Below are 20138 nucleotides of genomic sequence, written 5' to 3'. Positions count from 1 at the left end.
TAAACTGAGCACAAATTAATCATGCAACCCTACCATATAGCCTACACATGCAGATCAATCTGCATTCTCCAGGACAGAGCTAGCTGGGGAAACCAGGTTTCTAATTCAAACTCTCAAAAACATTCAAAAACACAAATTACATGTTTCTCACATGCATTGATGATTACATATTTTTCTCTTGTAAAATGTCCATTAGACAGCCAGACATTTCTTTACCTGCTGGTTGGTGTTGAGGTTTTGTCTTGTGTTAGTGCTGGACTGCCTCTCGTCGGAAGACAGAGTGATGAGGCTGCAGGTAGAAGTTGAAGCCTGTTGAATGAATAACTGGGGGTCTGCAGTAAGGTGACGCACTGCAGGTAGACTTTTCTGGTAGCAATGACAAAAAGATGAGTGGAAAGAGGTCATATCATAAGCCATATTCTAGAATTCCTTTTATTATACTACTATTTTTATACGAGCTACCTAAAATTCATTTAATTTCATGTATTCACCAAAACAATTTGAGGATCTCTGGTAAAACCAGTCAGTAAAAGTAAAGGAAAAATGGAAAAATGGAAAAGTAGAAAGTCATAGCTAAACACATTCCAAATAACAACTAAGCTCAAAATATGATTTTTGACTTACGTATTGACTTAATATCTAGTAGTCCTTTAATATTGGATATCTGCCGATAATGAGTATGATCTGATAAAGCTGGATCAATATTGCAAAACCTAGCACCAAAATAAAACCCAGCAATAATCTCTAGTGTATTCCACCTCCAGAATGCAAAAATCAAGAAAGAACAGTAGTGATGGGTAAATTAAGTTTCATTAAACTATATGAAGCATTTTCTTTATTTTCTGAGTCCACTAGATGGCACTCTCTGTTCTAGAAAGGGTTGAAAACACACTGAATCACCATTCACTAAGCCATTTTCTTTAAACCAAGAGCTCCATCTAGTCAGCTCAGAAAATAAAGAAAATGCTTCATGAGGCTTCCTGAAGCACCCAACCATTCTTGCATTGCCAGACCTATCTCCACAGCATTGCGTCAGTGTGTATGGTCTGGCTACACTCTGGCTTCTTCGTATTTCTGTAAACCAATCACAATCATCTTGGGCGGAACGAACCAGACAGTGCCCTTGGATAAACATATAACGGAATAGGGCTGACATCTGTTTTATCCCAGCACTGTACTTTTGGTAAGCCAGACTGATCTGGGAGTGACCATTTACAGGACCCTGTGCTTTAAAATAAGTCTAAAACCCCGAACAAGATGACACCAGCCTGTTCAGCGATCAGTCTTCCATGGGTGCTCTGTTTAAAGTGAAATTCCTTACTTAAAATCCTTCCCAGGGCCTTTTTCGGCGAATACACTCATCAAATAAGTCATCGAGAATTTTTTTTGTGAAACACTTATTAAAGGAGATATCCCGTAAAGTCGCTAACAGCGGAAGGCGGCTAAAACACTGATTAGCTTGAGGTTTGTTAAAATGAGTGCTGTAACGGCCAGGTTGGCTTCTTACCTGCGGTCCGTTGCTGCATGCTCCCTCTCTCTCTCTCTTTCACACAAACCGTACTGCAAGCGGGATGACAGCCTCTCAACACACTTTTAAAGGGCCCAGAATTTATAAGGTGGCGTGTTTTCTTTCATCTTGCTTGTACATAAGTTGACATTGTGAATCATACAGGCCACCTTAAATCCAACTATAACTATTCTGTATTTTTTACTTTGAGAAAGAGCGGTGCGCTGCTGTATCACGGATCAGCTAATCACCAATGATCGAAACCCATTCAGAGCAATACGTCACCTCCGGAGTCTCCTAAATCCCTCTGGGGCCTTTTTTGTAAAGGAAACATGGCAAGTGAACAGCCATTTGAGAGGGAGTGGACAAACTTTCAGAGTGACCAAATTTTTCCCTAATGGAATCGTAAGACTCATTTAGTCAGTTAGTGAGAGTCATCCATGCCTTCATTACATCTCAATTGGACTACTGCAACACTCTCTTCGCCGGCATTGATCAATCACAGCTCTACCTTCTGCAGTTGGTTCAGAATTCAGCCTCCTACCCTGTACAAAAAAATACGAGCACATCACCCCGGTCCTCGCATTGCTCCACTGGCTCTCCATCCGCTACCACATAGATTTTAAACTTCTACTGACTATTTATGAATCCCTTCATGGTCTGGTCCCCTTGTACCTGTCTGATCTTCTCCAGCACCCCACTCCCTTCAGAGCACTACGGTCAGCTGACCAACTGTTGTTGGAAGTGCCCAGGACCAGGCTAACAACGTGGGGGGACCGAGCATTTGCAAGAGCAGCTCCCAGACTCTGGAACAGCCTCCCCCTCCACATCAGTGCTGCCTAGTCACTAAATATTTTTAAAGACCAACCTTTTTTCACTTACCTTCGATTATCCGCAAAGCAATTTCAGTCAAAAACAACTGGACTGGTTGTTTGTCTAGGAAGACGTTTCACCTCTCATCCAAGAGGCTTCATCAGTTCATGTACGCATCTGACCAGGCTGGGACTGGTCCAACTAACTGGTGTGGAGATCCAGGTATTTAACCTCTCACAAGGCCGATGATGTCACTGACACCCTTTGTGCTCCAAGTGCCCACGCCCGTCGTTAGAGTGACAGTCGTTGGTGGGCAGTTGGTTTCGGCTTCGTTAGTGCTCTATTGAGTCTGAACGACAGTCGTTGGGGTCACCCGGGCCATGTGTGAACAGTTGTCCTTTGAGGTTAGATTAGATCTCCTGGGAAGGGATGAAAGGGCGGCATTGTAAATTGGAGATAAGTGGTGTCTCAGACCCCCTCCTCTGTTTAGCGATGGTTTCTCCACTTTTACATAGATGGCTACTTTTACTCCTCTTTCAAACCACCTCTCCTCTCTGTCCAAGATTTGGACATTGCTGTCATCAAAGGAGTGGGCTTTCTCCTTGAGGTGTAAGTGGACAGCGGAGTCCAGGCCTGAGGAGTTAGCTCTCCTGTGTTGGGCCATGCGTTTATGCAGTGGTTGTTTAGTTTCTCCATTGTAAAGATCTTTGCATTCCTCGTTGCATTGGACAGCATAAACCAGGTTGCAGGCCTGGACTCCGCTGTCCACTTACACCTCAAGGAGAAAGCCCACTCCTTTGATGACAGCAATGTCCAAATCTTGGACAGAGAGGACAGATGGTTTGAAAGAGGAGTAAAAGAAGCCATCTATGTAAAAGTGGAGAAACCATCGCTAAACAGAGGAGGGGGTCTGAGACACCACTTATCTCCAATTTACAATGCTGCCCTTTCATCCCTTCCCAGGAGATTCAACAATCTAACCTCAAAGGACAACTGTTCACACATGGCCCAAGTGACCCCAACGACTGTCGTTCAGACTCAATAGAGCACTAACGAAGTCGAAACCAACTGCCCACCAACGACTGTCACTCTAACGACGGGCGTGGGCACTTGGAGCACAAAGGGTGTCAGTGACATCATCGGCCTTGTGAGAGGTTAAATACCTGGATCTCCACACCAGTTAGTTGGACCAGTCCCAGCCTGGTCAGATGCGTACATGAACTGATGAAGCCTCTTGGATGAGAGGTGAAACGTCTTCCTAGACAAACAACCAGTCCAGTTGTTTTTGACTGAAATTGCTTTGCGGATAACGATGACCTGGACGAATGAGAACATTCACAGGCTTATTACCTTCGATTAGTGTCTCCTTTTTATGGAGGTAGAATTGTCCCAAAAAGATTAATACATATCTAAATGATATATATAAATTTGCATAGATTAATGAATAAACTAATACAAATGTACAAATAGAAAAACGTGACATACAAATAAATAATTTGTAAAAATAAACGTATTTGTAAAAATATTTTTGAGATTTGAAATTAAATGTGCTTGCATTTGTATTTGGATTCTGCATTTGTCACGGATCGCTTTTTTGCTTTTCTCTCATTGACGTAATTTTAAGACGTTCCTACCGCAGATCGAGATCCACAAATAAATGTTGCTGGATTTGAATGTGATGGGAACGCTCCCTCCCTGTTCAACCAGCAGGGGCACTGTTGGGAAGCTCGCTCGGTGCATTTCCAGGTTATCAGTGGTGAGCTGAGCCACTTCTGGTAATAACGCTAGCTTACCTGCTACTGACAGAGCGTCCAGCACGTTTATTTATACAAATTAGTTTATTTGTATGTAACGTTTTTATATTTGTATATTTGTACAAGTTTATTTATAAATCTATGCATATTTATATATATCATTTAGATACATGTTTATCTTTTTGAGACAAAACACGTTTATTTATACACATTAGTTTTTTTTGTATGTAACGTTTTTCTATTTGTATATTTGTATTAGTTTATTTATTAATCTATGCATATTTATACATATCATTTAGATGTTTTCTAGCATTTTGGTGCAGCTCAGCCGTCTGTAAATGTGCTATATAAATAAAATTTGACTTAGCTACTTGATCCAAATACTAAAGCTCCTGAATCCAAAACTAAATTGATCCGATTAAATTATTGTTATGCCATGAATGGAACTGGGAAAATGCTATTCCTAAAAACTGATGTTTAGTCACTGTGAGACTTTACAGGAAACTGATGTTTAGTCACTGTGAGACTTTACAGGACCTGCAGACATCCAAGCATGTAAGCATAATGGGCCTCATTTAACAATCTTACGTGAAAACGGGCGCAGATCTGAGCACAGAATTGGTCGTACGGCAGGACACACGTGTGATTTATGAAACATTGGTATCTGACCAATCTCAGCATACGAATGAGCGGGCCTTGATAAATGCGGCGGCTGAATTCGATCGTCATTAACATGTTACGCCCTTAAATATTCCTGGTTCAGAGGCCTCGCCCATTGAGGTCAAACATGTAGAGGAGAAACGCTGGTACGAAAAGCAACTTTTCCGACACAGAGTCGGCAGCTTGACATCCGAGATGGAGCAGAATAAAGGCGTGCTTTTTGGCAGTCTTAAGGGTGGAATAAAAGGGGCCTGTAAAAACGCTGTATGGAAAAGAATAACGGAGGCAGTCAACCCGAAGCAGCGCTCCACTGTGACCCGTGTGCATGTGTGCGCACTGCTGAACCTGCGCTCCTGCTCTGTAGCGGGGATTGCCAGCAGGGTTATTAGGTATTCCGCTAGAGGATAACCTTTATCACCTAGAAGAACCATACCAAGATGTTAATCATCTGATACCTTGTTTGATTTAATGCAATTTATAGAGGGTAGCCACTAACCGAGGAGATGACTTTGGCTCTGCAGTTCGCTTTCCCTTTCATTCATTCATCTTCAACCGCTTGTCCCTGTCGGGGTCGCGGGGGGCTGGAGCCGAGCTGTTTTGAAATATAAAAGAATCGTGTGTGTCCCCCTGGCCACCTGGCCACCACATTAAAAAGCGATAGCTTGGCATCACAAATCACCTGTACATTTATCAAGTGGTAGTTTTGGCGATTGATGAATGCGTAATCATTCATGGATGGTGCCTTCAGACGCACATGGGTACAATCAATCGCTCCAACCACAATTTTATTATTTTTATTCGTTTTAAGAATCCGTTTGGATCTGTTCTTAATATGTGACTACTTATGCTTAATGACAGCTGAGGTTTGTTCATTATTTTCAGCCAGATTTTGCTGTGCTGCACCGCAAATACATCTCATCTCATCTCATCTTCATCCGCTTATCCGGGGTCGGGTCGCGGGGGCAGCAGATTTAGCAGGGGACCCCAAACTTCCCTTTCCCGGGCCACATTAACCAGCTCTAACTGGGGGATCCCGAGGCGTTCCCAGGCCAGCGTGGAGATATAATCTCTCCACCTAGTCCTGAGTCTTCCCCGAGGCCTCCTCCCAGCTGGACGTGCCTGGAACACCTCCCTAGGGAGGCGCCCAGGGGGCATCCTTACTAGATGCCCGAACCACCTCAACTGGCTCCTTTCAACGCAAAGGAGCAGCGGCTCTACTCCGAGTTCCTCACGGATGACTGAACTTCTCACCCTGTCTCTAAGGGAGACTCCAGCCACCCTCCTGAGAAAAATTTTGGCCGCTTGTACCCGCGACCTCATTCTTTCGGTCATGACACCGCAAATACACAGGAAATTTGCGTACACGATCTCAGACCTAACGTGAGATTTGATCGTAGATCCTGCTCACGTCAGAATTGATAAATACCGAAGTTTGCCTGGAAATGGTCGTACACACGTTTTTCTGCCGTACGTTCGTTTGATAAATGAGGGTCAATGTGTTGTTGAATATCTGGTCACCTTGAGGAAAGGCACCAAGGTGGGCTGTGGTGTTGACTTCAACTCATGATAGAGCTTTTCTGTAAACTCCTCTGCTTCGATCTTCCCTTCCTGCAGGATTAAAAGCAAAAATACACGTAATACATTTTTAGGTTACCTGGAACATTATGTTCAAAACAAAAGAAAATAAGCTGCTATGTTAATATTGAAAATACCCAATGAATGTCAAGCAACTAAACATAGGTTATCTGATAGAAATAGGGAATTGACTACATAGTCTTGACTCAAAGTCTACTAACTAGCATTTTTAATAAGCCTTAATCAATTCTTTCGACAAAAGTAGATCAAGTAGTACTAGTTCTCAGTAAGGAATTTGTAGTGCAGTTTAAATCAATAAGACGATTAGAGGATTTAAGACATTGTAAAACTATTCAAACATTACATTGAAATCTTTTTACACATTTTAGACGTTAGAAGATTTTCCTTTTCTATAACTCTACTAAGTGAAACCAACTCCTGTGATGAAGAGTAGAGACGTACCAGCAGACTCTTGACCAGTCCCCGAACATTGTTAGCCATGCTGGCAGACTTGGAGTCACTGGAGGCCAGCTTTATCAGAGTCACCAGAAAGTTCTTGCACTTCTTCACACTATCCAGGGTCGCCTATTGATGAAATCTCAGGTAACAACCACTCTTGATGATTTTAACTTATTCTTGTCCCTCGTTTTCAACTGATGGTCTGAAATGGTCTTGTTATCTTGAAAAATCACTTGTAAAAACGATACCCGATGTTTCCCCTAGCATTATATTAGGGGGGTGCGTCACCCCCCCCCAACGGCTGCCCCGTCCCACTTGAACGGCAAGTAAATTTTATGTAATTGTATTTTCTAAATAGAAACAAGAGTCATTTAAGGATCCCTTTCCTATGGAACAACTCTATTATTATTATTATTATTACTATACTATTATTTAGTTTGAGAAGTTTATTTACTCCTACAAAAAACAACTAAAACAGAATTAAACAAACTAGAATGCTTTATTTATTTAAATGTGCTTGAAACGTGAAGTGATTTTTGATTTAACTTTGGATTGTTTCTGTTAGAGAACATTATTTGGACCTTTTGGACAATTATTTAAAAAACATTTTCTGATGCCGAGTGTAGCTCATTGTGCAATACACTGATTTAAACTGAGTTTGCATCGTGGCTGTGATTATTGCTTGTAAAATTGTTATCCTTCTGTCTGGTGATGTGTAACACTTTTTAACACTGATTCATTTATCACTGTGGGGATCGACCTTTAATACAAACCTAACCATTTAAATTGTCTGATTAAACACTGACTGGCACACTAAGAAAAACACATTCAGGCAATCCGCTACAATGTGTTGAAAACAAATGAAAACCAGGATTCCTTTAATTTATTTGTCATTGTAACTCAGAGCTGCTTATATCAAATTAAAATATGTCAACCCACTGTGCCTTGAAGCATATACTCATGCCCAGTGAGTAGCATCCGAAATCCAGATATACAGTGCATCCGGAAAGTATTCACATCGTTTCACTTTTTCCACATTTTATTACGTTACAGCCTTATTCCGAATTGTATTAAATTAATCTCTGTCCTCAAAATTCTACACATAATGCCCCATTATGACCACATGAAAAAAGTTTTCTTGAGAGTTCTGAAAATTTATTAAAATTAAAAAACAAAAAAATCACATTTACGTAAGTATTCACAGCCTTTACCATGAAGCTCAAAATTGAGCTCAGGTGCATCCTGTTTCCACTGATCATCCTTGAGATGTTTCTACAGCTTAAATGGAGTCCACCTGTGGTAAATCCAGTTGATTGGACATGATTTGGAAGGGCGAACACCTGTCTATATAAGGTCCCACAGTTGACTGCATGTCAGAGCGCAAACACCAAGCATGAAGTCGAAGGAATTGTCTGTAGACCTCAGAGACAAAATTGTCTCGAGGTACAAATCTGGGGAAGGATACAGAAAAATATCTGCTGCTTTGAATGTCCCAATGAGCACAGTGGCCTCCATCATTCGTAATTGGAAGAAGTTTGGAACCACCAGGGCTCTTCCTAGAGCTGGCCGGCCGTCGTCGGGGGAGAAGGGCGTTGGTCAGGGAAGTGACCAAGAACCCGATGGTCACTCTGTCAGAGCTCCAGCGTTCCTCCGTGGAGAGAGAACCTTGCAGAAGGACAACCATCTCTGCAGCAATCCACCAATCAGGCCTGTATGGCAGAGTGGCAAGGCAAAAGCCACTCCTTAGTAAAAGGCACAAGGCAGCCCGTCTGGAATTTGCCAAAAGGCACCTGAAGGACTCTCAGACCATGAGAAACAAAATTATCTGGTCTGATGAGACAAAGATTGAACGCTTTAGTGTGAATGCCAGGCGTCATGTTTGGAGGAAACCAGGCACTGCTCATCACGAGGCCAATACCATCCCTACAGTCAAGCATGGTGGTGGCAGCATCATGCTATGGGGATGTTTTTCAGCAGCAGGAACTGGCAGACTAGTAAGGATAGAGGGAAAAATGAATTCAGCAATGTACAGAGACATCCTGGATGAAAATCTGCTCCAGAGTGCTCTTGACCTCAGACTAGGTAGAATTTTGAAGACAGAGATTAATTTAATACAATTTGGAATAAGGCTGTAATGTAATAAAATGTGGAAAAAGTGAAACGCTGTGAATACTTTCCGGATGCACTGTATCCAGTAATAAAGAGTATGGGCAAACCCGTCACATGATGCCATGGAGCCCAAAGACTTCTTTCCATTGCCTTGGCGAAAGAAATCTCTGTAAATCCATGAATACATTTTTTTTCAAGCAGAACAACCCCCATGAGATGACTTGTGTGAATATCAGTATTTGATCCATTTGGTTCAATTACATTTTGGTGGGCCGCACAATTAAATCATCTAATCCCCATTCAACTAAGCTGTAGTGCTAAAACAGAAGGAGCTGACTCAGCGCAAGTTTCAAGTGCACCTGAACCTTTTTGACTTCATGTGCCACTGAGCAACCTTCATAGGAATGCGGTTAAATGTTCGTGAAAGGTGGTCAGCATGTAAAACAAGTGCACCTCAGCCCAAATAAATTATGGGGTTCAGTGGTTTGAACACAACAGTGAGTAAAATCCAAACGGCGGATGCAGGTTAGACTCACCTGACTAATCCTGGCTGGTGGCTCCTCCCTTTCAGACACAGCACTGAGGGTCTGGACAACTGGTTTGGTAGCTACACCAGTCACCTGAACAACACAATATTATATATCATCCCACAATATATCAACAGCAGCAGATAAAACTGATTAACACTAAGGCAACAGGCATGGATTCACTGGTGACAGTAACTGCTAAATTATGCAAATAGGACTCATTCGAGTTGTGTGGTTTTGTTGTGTAGGAGAAGCAAGATGGATTTACGACCAGTTGGAACTCTGACAGCTTGACTTGAGTCCCACTTGAACTCCACAAGTCAGTTTAATCGGTAAATGGGTACCTACTTCAAACAAAGGAATTGGTGTAAGTTTCAATTCTGGTATGGGTTAAACCACTGCACCCTGATACCCACATCATTAGCAACCTAATGATCTTGAGTCAGTAGAGTTCCCGTTGTGACGTAAGGAATGCCTTTATTTTGTAGTAACCGGATGTGACATCAGTACCTGTGTTGGTTAGAAAGATGCCCAGGAATGGCTACTCCTGCTTTACAGCTTAAGCAACGTTGGAAGCAAACCAGGTTAACACTTTTGTGTATTGCATGGCCTGCCAGGAGAAACGGTGGATTCCTGCATCACTGCTCTATATGGATTAGCTTAACACTGCATCTGTGGACTGTTACAAAACAAGCTAATCCACGACAGGTAAGTGGTCAGGCTAAGAAACATCTCATTGTCAGAAAAGCTATAGCTAGACAGAAAACTAACCCTTGAAACTGCTATAACAAAGACAAAGCAGTCTGAAGAAGTTAGATGACAGCAGTCAGACTTAAGAGGAGAAAATGGCAGTGCTAGGCAAGTGCTCTAATGTTGATGCTGTGCATGCTAAAAGCTACAGAAAACCAAAATATCCCTCAAAGCCTCAGTCACAAGCACAAATATCAGGCAAAGGTAAACTTAATATATATGACCACAGCCATGTTCAAAGGCTTGCTATAGAAAATGCCCTCGCATGATAAATTGGAATGCCCTGCTAAAGACACTTTGTGTCACAACTGTGGCAAAAAGGGACATCATGGCAAAGTGTGCAGAAATGGTGCAGGAAGACGAGAGCTTTTTCCTGAGAGCTGTGGATGCTGGAAAAGACCCATCTTTCGTCCTGAATATTCCCAAAAGTCTTTTTTTACATTTTGAGCAGTTATTTACTGATAATATAATAAAAACACAAAACATTATGTTGATAAAATAATATATTTATTTCTAGACTATATGTGTTTAGCTTGTACCTCTTTTATATTGTCTTTAATTGTTCTTATTGTTTGTTTAATGCAACATAAGAAGTTGCACAATTTCGTTGTATGCAAAACAAAGATATAAAGGCTATTCTATTCTAGATAACAACCAACACCCTCAGTCACAGAATTGTGGTCTATGTGACCCTCTGCCAATACTCCACCATTTAGTGACTGCATTTTCTGAGTTGAATTTGTCATTAGGACATTGTACCAGTAAGTTAAAGTATCAGGAGTTTTATAAACTGAAATAACGATAATACACATATTTAGAGCTGGCTATCTCTAAAGCTAACAGACTGCCATTAAAAGCAATTATTAACAGCCCTGCTAACGTAAACTTTGACAGTCTACCTGTTGTGTTGATGGTGGATAACTTGATCATTTGCTTTTGCCACCATAACCAGAAAAGTCAAGTATGATAACCAACAATCTTGGTGTGGTGAGTATACAGTTTAGGTGTGTTGTTACCTTGTTTCCACAGTATAATTTTTCATGACTGCTTATGTTAGCCAACTAGCAGACAATGCACTCAGACCGCCCCTCTTTTGGCTTCAGCCAGCTCAACATCTTCTCTGGTCGTGCACCACAGCACAGTGACAGCAGGGAGTAATACAGTATGGTGACGGTTTGAGCGGCGAGCAGTTTGAGCGGCGAGCAGTTCAGGCAGCGCTTGCGTCTTACTGGACAACACAAACACGAGCGTATAGAGTGCAGCAACCAATTAAATGAAGCTCAGTCCTTTTTCCACTTATTCCATCGACTGCAAATCTTTTTGATCCATCTTATTGATCCTCCCGATGACAATTAATTACGTCCCTGGGACGACGTTAATTTTAATCCCTGAGCCATAAAGATTATTTATGTAGTAAAAGACTAGCACACTGCACTGTTTGGAAGGCCTGCCATAGAACAGCTTCCACTTATGTGCATGGTTGACAGCATCACCATGGAATCAGTGAAACAACAGTATCCGAAGCTGTGTAACAGCTTGGGTCTTGTTCTGAGACTATACTCAATTAAATTAAAGCCAGAGGCTGTGCCCTTCTCTCTTCACACACCATGCAGAGTCCCTCTGCCGCTTATGGGAAAAGTGAAGTAGAAGATAGAACATATGGAGGAGATGGGCGTAATCACCAAGATTGAGGAGCTGACTGATTGGTGTGCCGGGATGGTGGTGTTCCCGAAAAAAAGCAGGTGATGTTCGCATTTGTGTGGATTTCACAATGATGAATGAATCAGTATGCATAGAAAAGTTTACCTTGCCTTCTGTAGAGCACACTCTTCATCACGCCTTTTTGAGCACTTTCAACACACACACACACACACACACACACACACACACACACACACACACACACACACACACACACACACACACACACACACACACACACACACACACACACACACACACACACACACACACACACACACACACACACACACACACACACACACACACACACACACACACACACTTCCTTTTGGGTTGCACTGCATTATATTCAGAGCTCTGCGTGTCTTCTCTCCTTTGTTTCAAACTGAGAGCCAGGGTTGTAACAAATGGAGGGATACTCCCAAATCCTGGTAGTATGGTTGTTTGGTGGGCTTCAGCTGTGGTCTGTTGTGGTGAGTACCAAAAGCTGATGTTGTCACTGCAGCGTGAGGAAAGCATTTGTTTGGGAAGAGGCTTTCACATCTCTGGGGAAATGTGTATTGGGTCAGTGTGTGATGAGGTTGTTGGCTCAGGAGTTGGTGTTAACCTGCCTGCATTTTTTTACCTCAATCTGTTTCATAGCACCACAATGATTAAGTTAGTGGAGCTACTTTCCCGGTAGGCATAAGAACGGCCTCCACATGTGAGCTCGTTGTTTATTGTTTTAGTTTGTTATTTTTGTGCACTAGCGTGGCCACAGCAAGTTTTGATTTGGGTACATATCTGTGACTGTCCAGGTGGGTCACTATTTTCATAGTTTCCTGGCCGAGTCATTGGGCTCTGTGTTTTTCCATTTTTCCACCAATGCTAGTGCATGAAGACTAGGGTTGAGAGAGTCTGTGCCAGACAACTCGTTATCCGGCTGCTTTTCCCCTGCGCAACATAACAACTAAGTCAGTGTTGAAAGCTTTGACACAGTTCATGTCTGTTTTGAAGTATTCCCAGGGTTGTTCAAAGCGATCAAGGAACCAATTTTACATCAGGGATGTTTGCAGATACGATGGGAAAGCTTCATATTAAACCCATCCAGTAAACTGCTTATCACTCAGAGAGTCAGGGGGCCATTGAACATTTTCATCAAACTCTCAAGTCACTTTTGCGCTCATATTGTACTGAGTTGAGTCGTGACTGGGAGGAAGGGCTGCCATGGCTAATGCTGGTGGCTCGTGAGGGCACACAAGAGAGCACGGGTTTTAGCCCAAATTACCTTGTGTTTGGTCACACAGTTCGTGGTCCTTTGGCTGTGTTACAGTCTGATTGGAAGAAATCTCCTCCAGAAGAAGAACTAACAGATTATGTAAATGGGCTCAAGAGACGGTTGTATGAGTCGGTAAAGATGGCAAAACTAAATTCAGAAAAGGCTCAAGGCAAGTTGAAGCGACTGTATGATCGACGGGTTGAAGTGCGTGTCTTTTGCCCGGGGATCAGGTCCTGACCAACCTCCCAGTTGTGGGATCTCCTTTTCAGGCTAGGTTTGGGGGGCCTTATTCTGTTGTTCGACAGGTTACAGATCTAAATTATCAGATTTCCACTCCTGACAGACAGAGGACTACACAAGTGTGTCATGTTAATATGTTGAAACCCCATTTTCCACGTGCTGGTGGGGGGGAAGTGAAGCCAGTGGCTTTGGTGTCTTCAGTAGGGGGTGTGGTCTCTCCATCTTTGGATGGTGGAGAGAAAATTGAGAGTCCAGATGTTGGTGTGTTGCAGGGCAGGCTTAAAAACTCAAGAGTCCCTGAGAAATCTGGATAGATTGGTGGGACATTTGCCAGCAGCACAGGGGAAGGAGCTGTCTGATCTCATTTTGTCATTTCATGTTTTGTTCTCAGACACTCCCACGAGGACTCACCTCATAGAACATGATATTGAGGTGGGCGATGCCGCACCGATTCATCAGAGGTTTTACCGTTTCCCTCAGGAGAAACAAACTCAGCTGGAGGCAGAGGTGAACCACATGTTAGAACACAAGATTGCTGAGAAGTCCTGCTCTAGCTGGGCTTCCCTGTGTGTGCTGGTTACTAAACCTGACAAAACTTTCAGGCTTTGTACTGATTTCGGTAAAGTGAATAACGTCACAAAGCCAAATTTTTATCCACTTCCTCGTATGGAGGATTGTGTTGATCAGGTGGGCACTGCAAAATGTGTCAGAAAATTTGATCTCTTAAAGGGATATTGGCAGGTGCCATTGTCAAATCGTGCTCAAGAAATTGCTGCGTTTATAACACCCTCAGGCCTGTACTCGTACACTGTCATGCCGTGTGGCTTAAGAAATGCTCCTGCAATCTTTCAGCTGCTTATGAACCAAGTGGTAGCAGGTTTAAAGGGGTGTGCAGTATATTTAGATGATGTTGTCATCTACAGTGAAACCTGGGCAGAGCATGTTGATCAGACTCGTGCTTTGTTTGAGCAGCTGGCTTGGGCCAACCTGACCATTAACTTGGCAAAGTGTGAGTTTGCCCCAGGTACAGTGACTTATTTGGGAAAGGTCATTGGCCAGGGTCAGGTGCGTCCTGTAAGAGCTAAAGTCATGGCCATTAATCAGTTTCCAACTCCCACCACTAAGAAAGAGCTGATGCGGTTTCTGGGTACGGTGGGTTACTACCGAGGATTTTGCAAGAATTTCTCTACTGTAGTTGCACCTCTTACCAACCTCCTGAGTTCGAAGGTTAAATTTGACTGGTCTTCTCAGTGTCAACTTGCTTTTGTGAATGTTAAAAATCTAATTTCCTCTGCTCCTGTCTTGGCAGCTCCCCGTTTAGGTGATCCCTTCCACCTTCAGGTCAATGCCAGTAATTTGGGGGCTGGAGCAGCACTTCGGCAGGCTGGTCCTGGTGGTATTGACCATCCAGTTGGGTTTTTCTCCAGAAAATTCAACTCTTATCAGTTGAATTACTCTATTGTTGAAAAAGAGGCCCTGGCCCTCATTTGGGCCCTACAACATCTTGAAGTGTATGTTGGTGGAGGTAGAACCCTGGTACTGTATACTGATCACAACCCGCTAACGTTCCTGCCCTCATTACAAAATCCAAATCAACGTTTGATGAGGTGGTGCTTGTTTTTACAGCCCTTTAACCTTGATATTCATTATATCAAAGGGTCAGAGAATATCGTTGCTGATGCCCTGTCACGTGCTCTGTCTTAAGGGAACAGTGTCTATTTATTCTTTCAGCTGAGCCTCTCTCCCCACTCTTAATTTGCTTCTTGCTGACTGCTGCTATGGCCTACAACCTGCTGTAGTGCTTGTTCTCTTATATACATATAAACATACACATGCACACACACACCTGCATCCACACACACACACACACACTTCTCTCCTTTGTTTCAACCTGAGAGCCAGGTTTGTAACAGACTGCATATTTTCATCTGCGTAATATTGCCAAAATTAGGAACATTGTGTCTCAGAAAGATGCAGAAAAAATAGTCCATGCATTGTTACTTTCAGGCTGGACTATTGCAACGCCTTATTATCAGGCTGCTCCAATAAGTCTGTTAAGAGTCTCTAGTTGGTCCAAAATGCTGCAGCTCGTTTATTAACTAAAACAAATCGAGGAGAACATATTTCTCCTGTATTAGCTCCTTTGCACTGGCTACCTGTAAAATCTAGAATGGAATTTAAAATCCTTCTTCCTCCTTACCTACAAAGCTCTTATTGGTCAGGCTCTGTCGTATCTTAAAGAGCTCATAGTACCGTATTACCTGACTAGATCGCTGCACTCTGAGAATGCAGGTCTGCTTGTCATTCCTACAGTCCCCAAAGGTAGAATAGGAGGCAGAGCCTTCAGCTACCAAGCTCCTCTCCTCTGGAACCAACTCTCAAGTGTTATTCGAGAGGCAGACACCGTCCCCATATTTAAGAGTAAACTTAAAACTTTCCTCCGTTATTCCGTTATTGGCATTCAATTTCTCTTAGAGCCTGCATGTACGGGGCTTAAGCTGATTCTGTTATGCTTAATTTTGCTGCTATAGGCCTAGTCTGCCGGGGGATAATACTGTTCCTGATACTCTGAGCTTCTCTCTTCTCTGTTTGTATCATTCATGTCTCATCAATGCATGTTACTTATTCAACTTCTTCCCCGGATTTGTTTTTGCTTTGTCGTTTCACAGGTCTCTGCTGATCGTAGTGGTGCCTGCTGCCGTGGTCCTGCATGACGCTTCCTGCTACTATTATCACTATTAGTCATATATACTATCATTAGTCTTATAAACTATTAAATTTGTAGCCATAAAAACACCATCAGTAGTATGTTTGCTGTATCGCAGCTTTTATTACCACTACTTATCATTTATCTTGTTTACCACCATAATTATTATCATTTTCATATTATATCACCTTAGCTGTGCTTGTTTCTTACTATTCTGCTATATAACTGCCATAACATATAAGTCATATTCACATTAATATAGATATTATTAAAGTTACTGTTACTTTTGTGGTTGCTTGCATCTCTGGAAGTGTGTCTCTGTCTGTCTGTCTTTGTGTCTGTCTTTGTCTCTCTGTCCATCTGTTTGTCTTTTCTCTCTTTCCCTCTCTTTTTCTTCCTCCCCAACCGGTCAAGACAGATGGCCGTCCTCCACAGAGCTGGGTCTGTTCCAAGTTCCTGCCTATTATAGGGAAGGTTTTCATTGATACACTGTACTCTACGGGGGAATTGTTGGGTCTATGTAAATCATAAATAAGTCATAGAGTGTGGTCTATACCTCTGTAACGTGTCCTGAGATAACTTTTGTTATGGTTTGGCACTATAAATAAAATTTAATTTAGAAATTTACACCAGCTAATTAAATAGCCACACTTGCACCATGACTTGTAATATAGCCTACTATCGATGGCACATACACTAATTGCTAATCTGGAGCACCGGGAGGATTTGGGCCATGAGGGTCAGTGTTTTACAGTCTATGGGCACGGTACTGTGTTGAATATCAGTTTAAATCATGTATCATAAATGCTGGCTGCCTGCATTTGACTCCCAGAGCGGTAGTTGCTATTTCGGTATACGTCAGCCAGATGAGAACCCCCACCCCCCACACCAACCCCCCCCCCCCCCCCCCAATGTCAAATCAATGCCAATTATTGGCAAAAATAACAATAACAACAACATTAGATCAGCTGCCCCGCTCTGCATGATAAGCATGATAAATGGGCCGTGGCAGGTTTTTCACAGGTCAGCTTGCCAACATCGCCGCATCACTGGTGACAGACAGGACAGACCCGTTGACAGGCACTCTCGCCCAGTAGAGAAAGAAGGCATAGCAAGTGCTAAGTCCGCTGCCTGAGGAGAGGGGTGCTTTAAGCTCAGGACCAGAGCCGCAAGCCACTTTCACCCAAGCCAACCTAGAGCCGGTCGTGGCACAGAGTTATGGAAAATGTGCCAGCCAACACCTGTGAGATAAGGGGATCATTCCACCCCTGGAAGCTGTCCCTGGGACCCATTTAGTTGAATCCTCCATCAGACTGTGCAGACTGACACCCATTGAGAAGGGTACAAATATTTTCAGTGACAAGTTGCATTTGACCATGTTAATGTGGTCGACATTATCACTCAAAGTCTTTTTTTCGCATTTTCTGCTTGCCAGATAGTCTATATGGAAAAGAAGCATAGTTGAATCTTCATATTGAACAGCCAAATCTGAATTGAATAAAAAAAAAAATCTGATTCAGGTAAAGTACAGCCCTATATTATCAGTATTTATGGCAGGTGAGGTGAGTAAGGCAGTATAAAGTGCTCACTTCATAACCTGCTGCCAGTGTCTGTTAAGAGAAAAGCACTTTTTGTACCTTTATCACAGCTGCCTTCTGAACTGTTGCTGGTTGGAAACTTGGAGGGGCTGCCATCCTGATCACTGTCACCTTCTCATTACTTTTATTTCCAGCTGCTGCAGATACCTGAATCCCAGACAAGACAGCTAGTTCAAAACACTGGTATGAGGATGGCACTACATTTGTCCACTTCAGTATCAAATTAAATTAATTCAGCAGCACACAGACCTGTGAGACCACTTTTCTAGGCCCTTGATCACTGGGGCCTCTTGGTCCCTGCTGAGCCTGTGCCAAAGCTTGCTGGGATACCAGCATAAGATGGCCACTGTCACTGCGGATTAACATCATACCTGCCACAATTAGAGTCCAAAGTCACTTACTGTAATAAACTGTTTTGTCCTGAAAAGAGAGGGCGCTGGGTAAAGTACTTTATATGTGTACATGCAAAGTAACAGTGGTCAAATGTAAGCACGAGTGATATGAACACAAATGAGAACACCCCCAATCAGGACTAGAATATAAAGCACAAACTGCATGTTGCAGCTCACCTGGTGGGATCTGGATATTGGCTGGGAGCTGTGGGGAAGCAGTCTGTGGCAGCCGAGTGGCCACAGTAACTGTCTGTGGAGCTGCTGCCCTGGGGACAGCTATGACCACTGTCCTTCCTGGGGTTGTGCCTTGGGTCATGGAGGTTATCTGGCTGAAAGCTGGTTTTGTTACCTGTGGTTGGACGTTAGCTCGTACTGGGGTGGCCACCTTTGCTACCATCATGACAGAGGGAGAGGAAGTAAGACGCCCTGGGACTGTGGCTGTAGAGGAGGATGGTTGGTGGCCAGAGGGGAGGATTTTGGGTTGGGTAGAGACCCCTGAAGGAGTGGGCACAGGCTGAACAGCAATCAGGGCTCCACATTTGGCTGAGTTTGGCCCATTTGGCTTCTGGGCTTCAATAACCACTTTGTTTGTGGCCATAATTATCTCTAAATAAAAAACAATATCATTTTATATTATCCATAATTCCAAAATATGAAATGCAAAAGCAAAAGTTTTGTTTTTGTTTGTTTGTGCTGTGACGTTATGATAGATTAATCCAAGCTAAAACTTCTTAACACTTAAAGCTAAAACAAAGCTCTAACAGTCAGTTCAGTTCAGTGTCATAGAAGAAAATACTCAGGAATTTAACCACTTTAGTTGTGTGGTTCAAAACTGTGCCACAGGGTTTACATAAATGTTGTTGATAGAAGACTAAAGGTAACATTAACTAGATTACTGACTATGCTTGTTAAGTTTAACCCTTTATGGGACAAGTAACCCTATTCAGTCACTTCCACACGTTCAAAATAACCTCTTTTTTCTCTCAGCCAATCCGGGGAGATCAAGCTAACTGACAGATGGTCATTGGTTTCTGACCAATCCGCAGTGGCCTGGGGCACTCCAAACACAGTCATCTTGCAGAAATCATAAATATTGCTTTTTTGAACCTGGCTCCTCTCACGGATCTAGTAATAACAGCATAACTAAACATGGTAAGTTGATGTAACTCACATATTATTTGGTTGAATAATTTAGTTAAAGATTGAGATTCTTGGTATTTGGATAGCATTTCTAAAAATTAGCTTAATGTTTGACTACTTCCTCTCCTGGAACCATCACCTTATTGTGGTGGAGAGGTTTGTGTGTCCCTGTGAACCTGAGGGCTGTGTTGTCTGGAGCCTAGTGCTCCTGGTAGGGTCTCCCATGGCAAAGTGGTCTCAGGCGAGGGGCCGGACTAAGGATAGTTCACAAAGACTCAATGGACAAACAAGGAAGAGGAAGAGAGACCCTGCCCGGAGGAAGCCCGGGGCCCCCATCTGTAGCCAGGCCCAGACGGAGGGCTCGCCAGAAAGCGCCTGGTGGCCAGGTTTGCCCGAAAAAGCGGCGTGGCACCTCCTTCCTCTCCATCCTGTGGGCACACCACTCGCAGGAGGAACCACTTGGGTCGGGTGCGCTGCTGCACGGGTGGCAGTGAAGGTGAGGGGCCTCGACGGACCAGACACGGGCAGCAGAGGCTGGCTCTTTGGACGTGGAATGTCACCTCTCTGTCGGGGAAGGAGCCAGAGCTTGTGCGGGAGGTGGAGTGCTACCAGATAGATCTGGTGGGGCTTACCTCCACACACAGTCTCGGTTCTGGAACCGTATTCCTGGATAGGGGTTGGACCCTATTCTTCTCTGGAGTTGCCCAGGGTGTGAGGTGAGCGCCGCGGTGTTGGAGTTCACCCCGGTGGACGAGAGGGTCGCCTCCTTACGCCTGCGGGTGGTAGGGGGGAAAACTCTGACTGTTGTTTGTGCATATGCACCGAACAGCAGTCCAGAGTATTCGGCCTTCTTGGAGACCCTGAATGGAGTCCTGCATGGGGCTCCGGTAGGGGACTCCATAGTTCTGCTGGGAGACTTCAACGCCCACGTGGGCAATGATGGAG

General features: G+C 43.4%; 1 protein-coding gene across 1 annotated transcript in view; it reads right to left on the bottom strand.

Annotated features, from left to right (window-relative positions):
• LOC310945413 (transcription initiation factor TFIID subunit 4-like) overlaps positions 1-18651 on the bottom strand; it is a gene marked incomplete at both ends in the record, with an annotated part of 59780 nt that extends 41129 nt beyond the window's left edge. Inside the window, 8 exons of the mRNA XM_083911494.1 lie at positions 217-366; positions 6253-6342; positions 6772-6894; positions 9414-9497; positions 13768-13851; positions 17701-17808; positions 17911-18032; positions 18231-18651. Coding sequence (XP_083767620.1) covers positions 217-366; positions 6253-6342; positions 6772-6894; positions 9414-9497; positions 13768-13851; positions 17701-17808; positions 17911-18032; positions 18231-18651 — 1182 coding nt within the window. The remainder of the gene's footprint in view (positions 1-216; positions 367-6252; positions 6343-6771; positions 6895-9413; positions 9498-13767; positions 13852-17700; positions 17809-17910; positions 18033-18230) is intronic.
• Between the last annotated feature and the right edge of the window lie 1487 nt (positions 18652-20138).

This window comes from Echiichthys vipera (genome assembly GCF_963691815.1).
Source record: "Echiichthys vipera genome assembly, chromosome: 3".
In the NCBI taxonomy this organism is placed as follows: domain Eukaryota; kingdom Metazoa; phylum Chordata; class Actinopteri; order Perciformes; family Trachinidae; genus Echiichthys; species Echiichthys vipera.
This window is presented reverse-complemented; position numbering and strand designations above follow the sequence as displayed.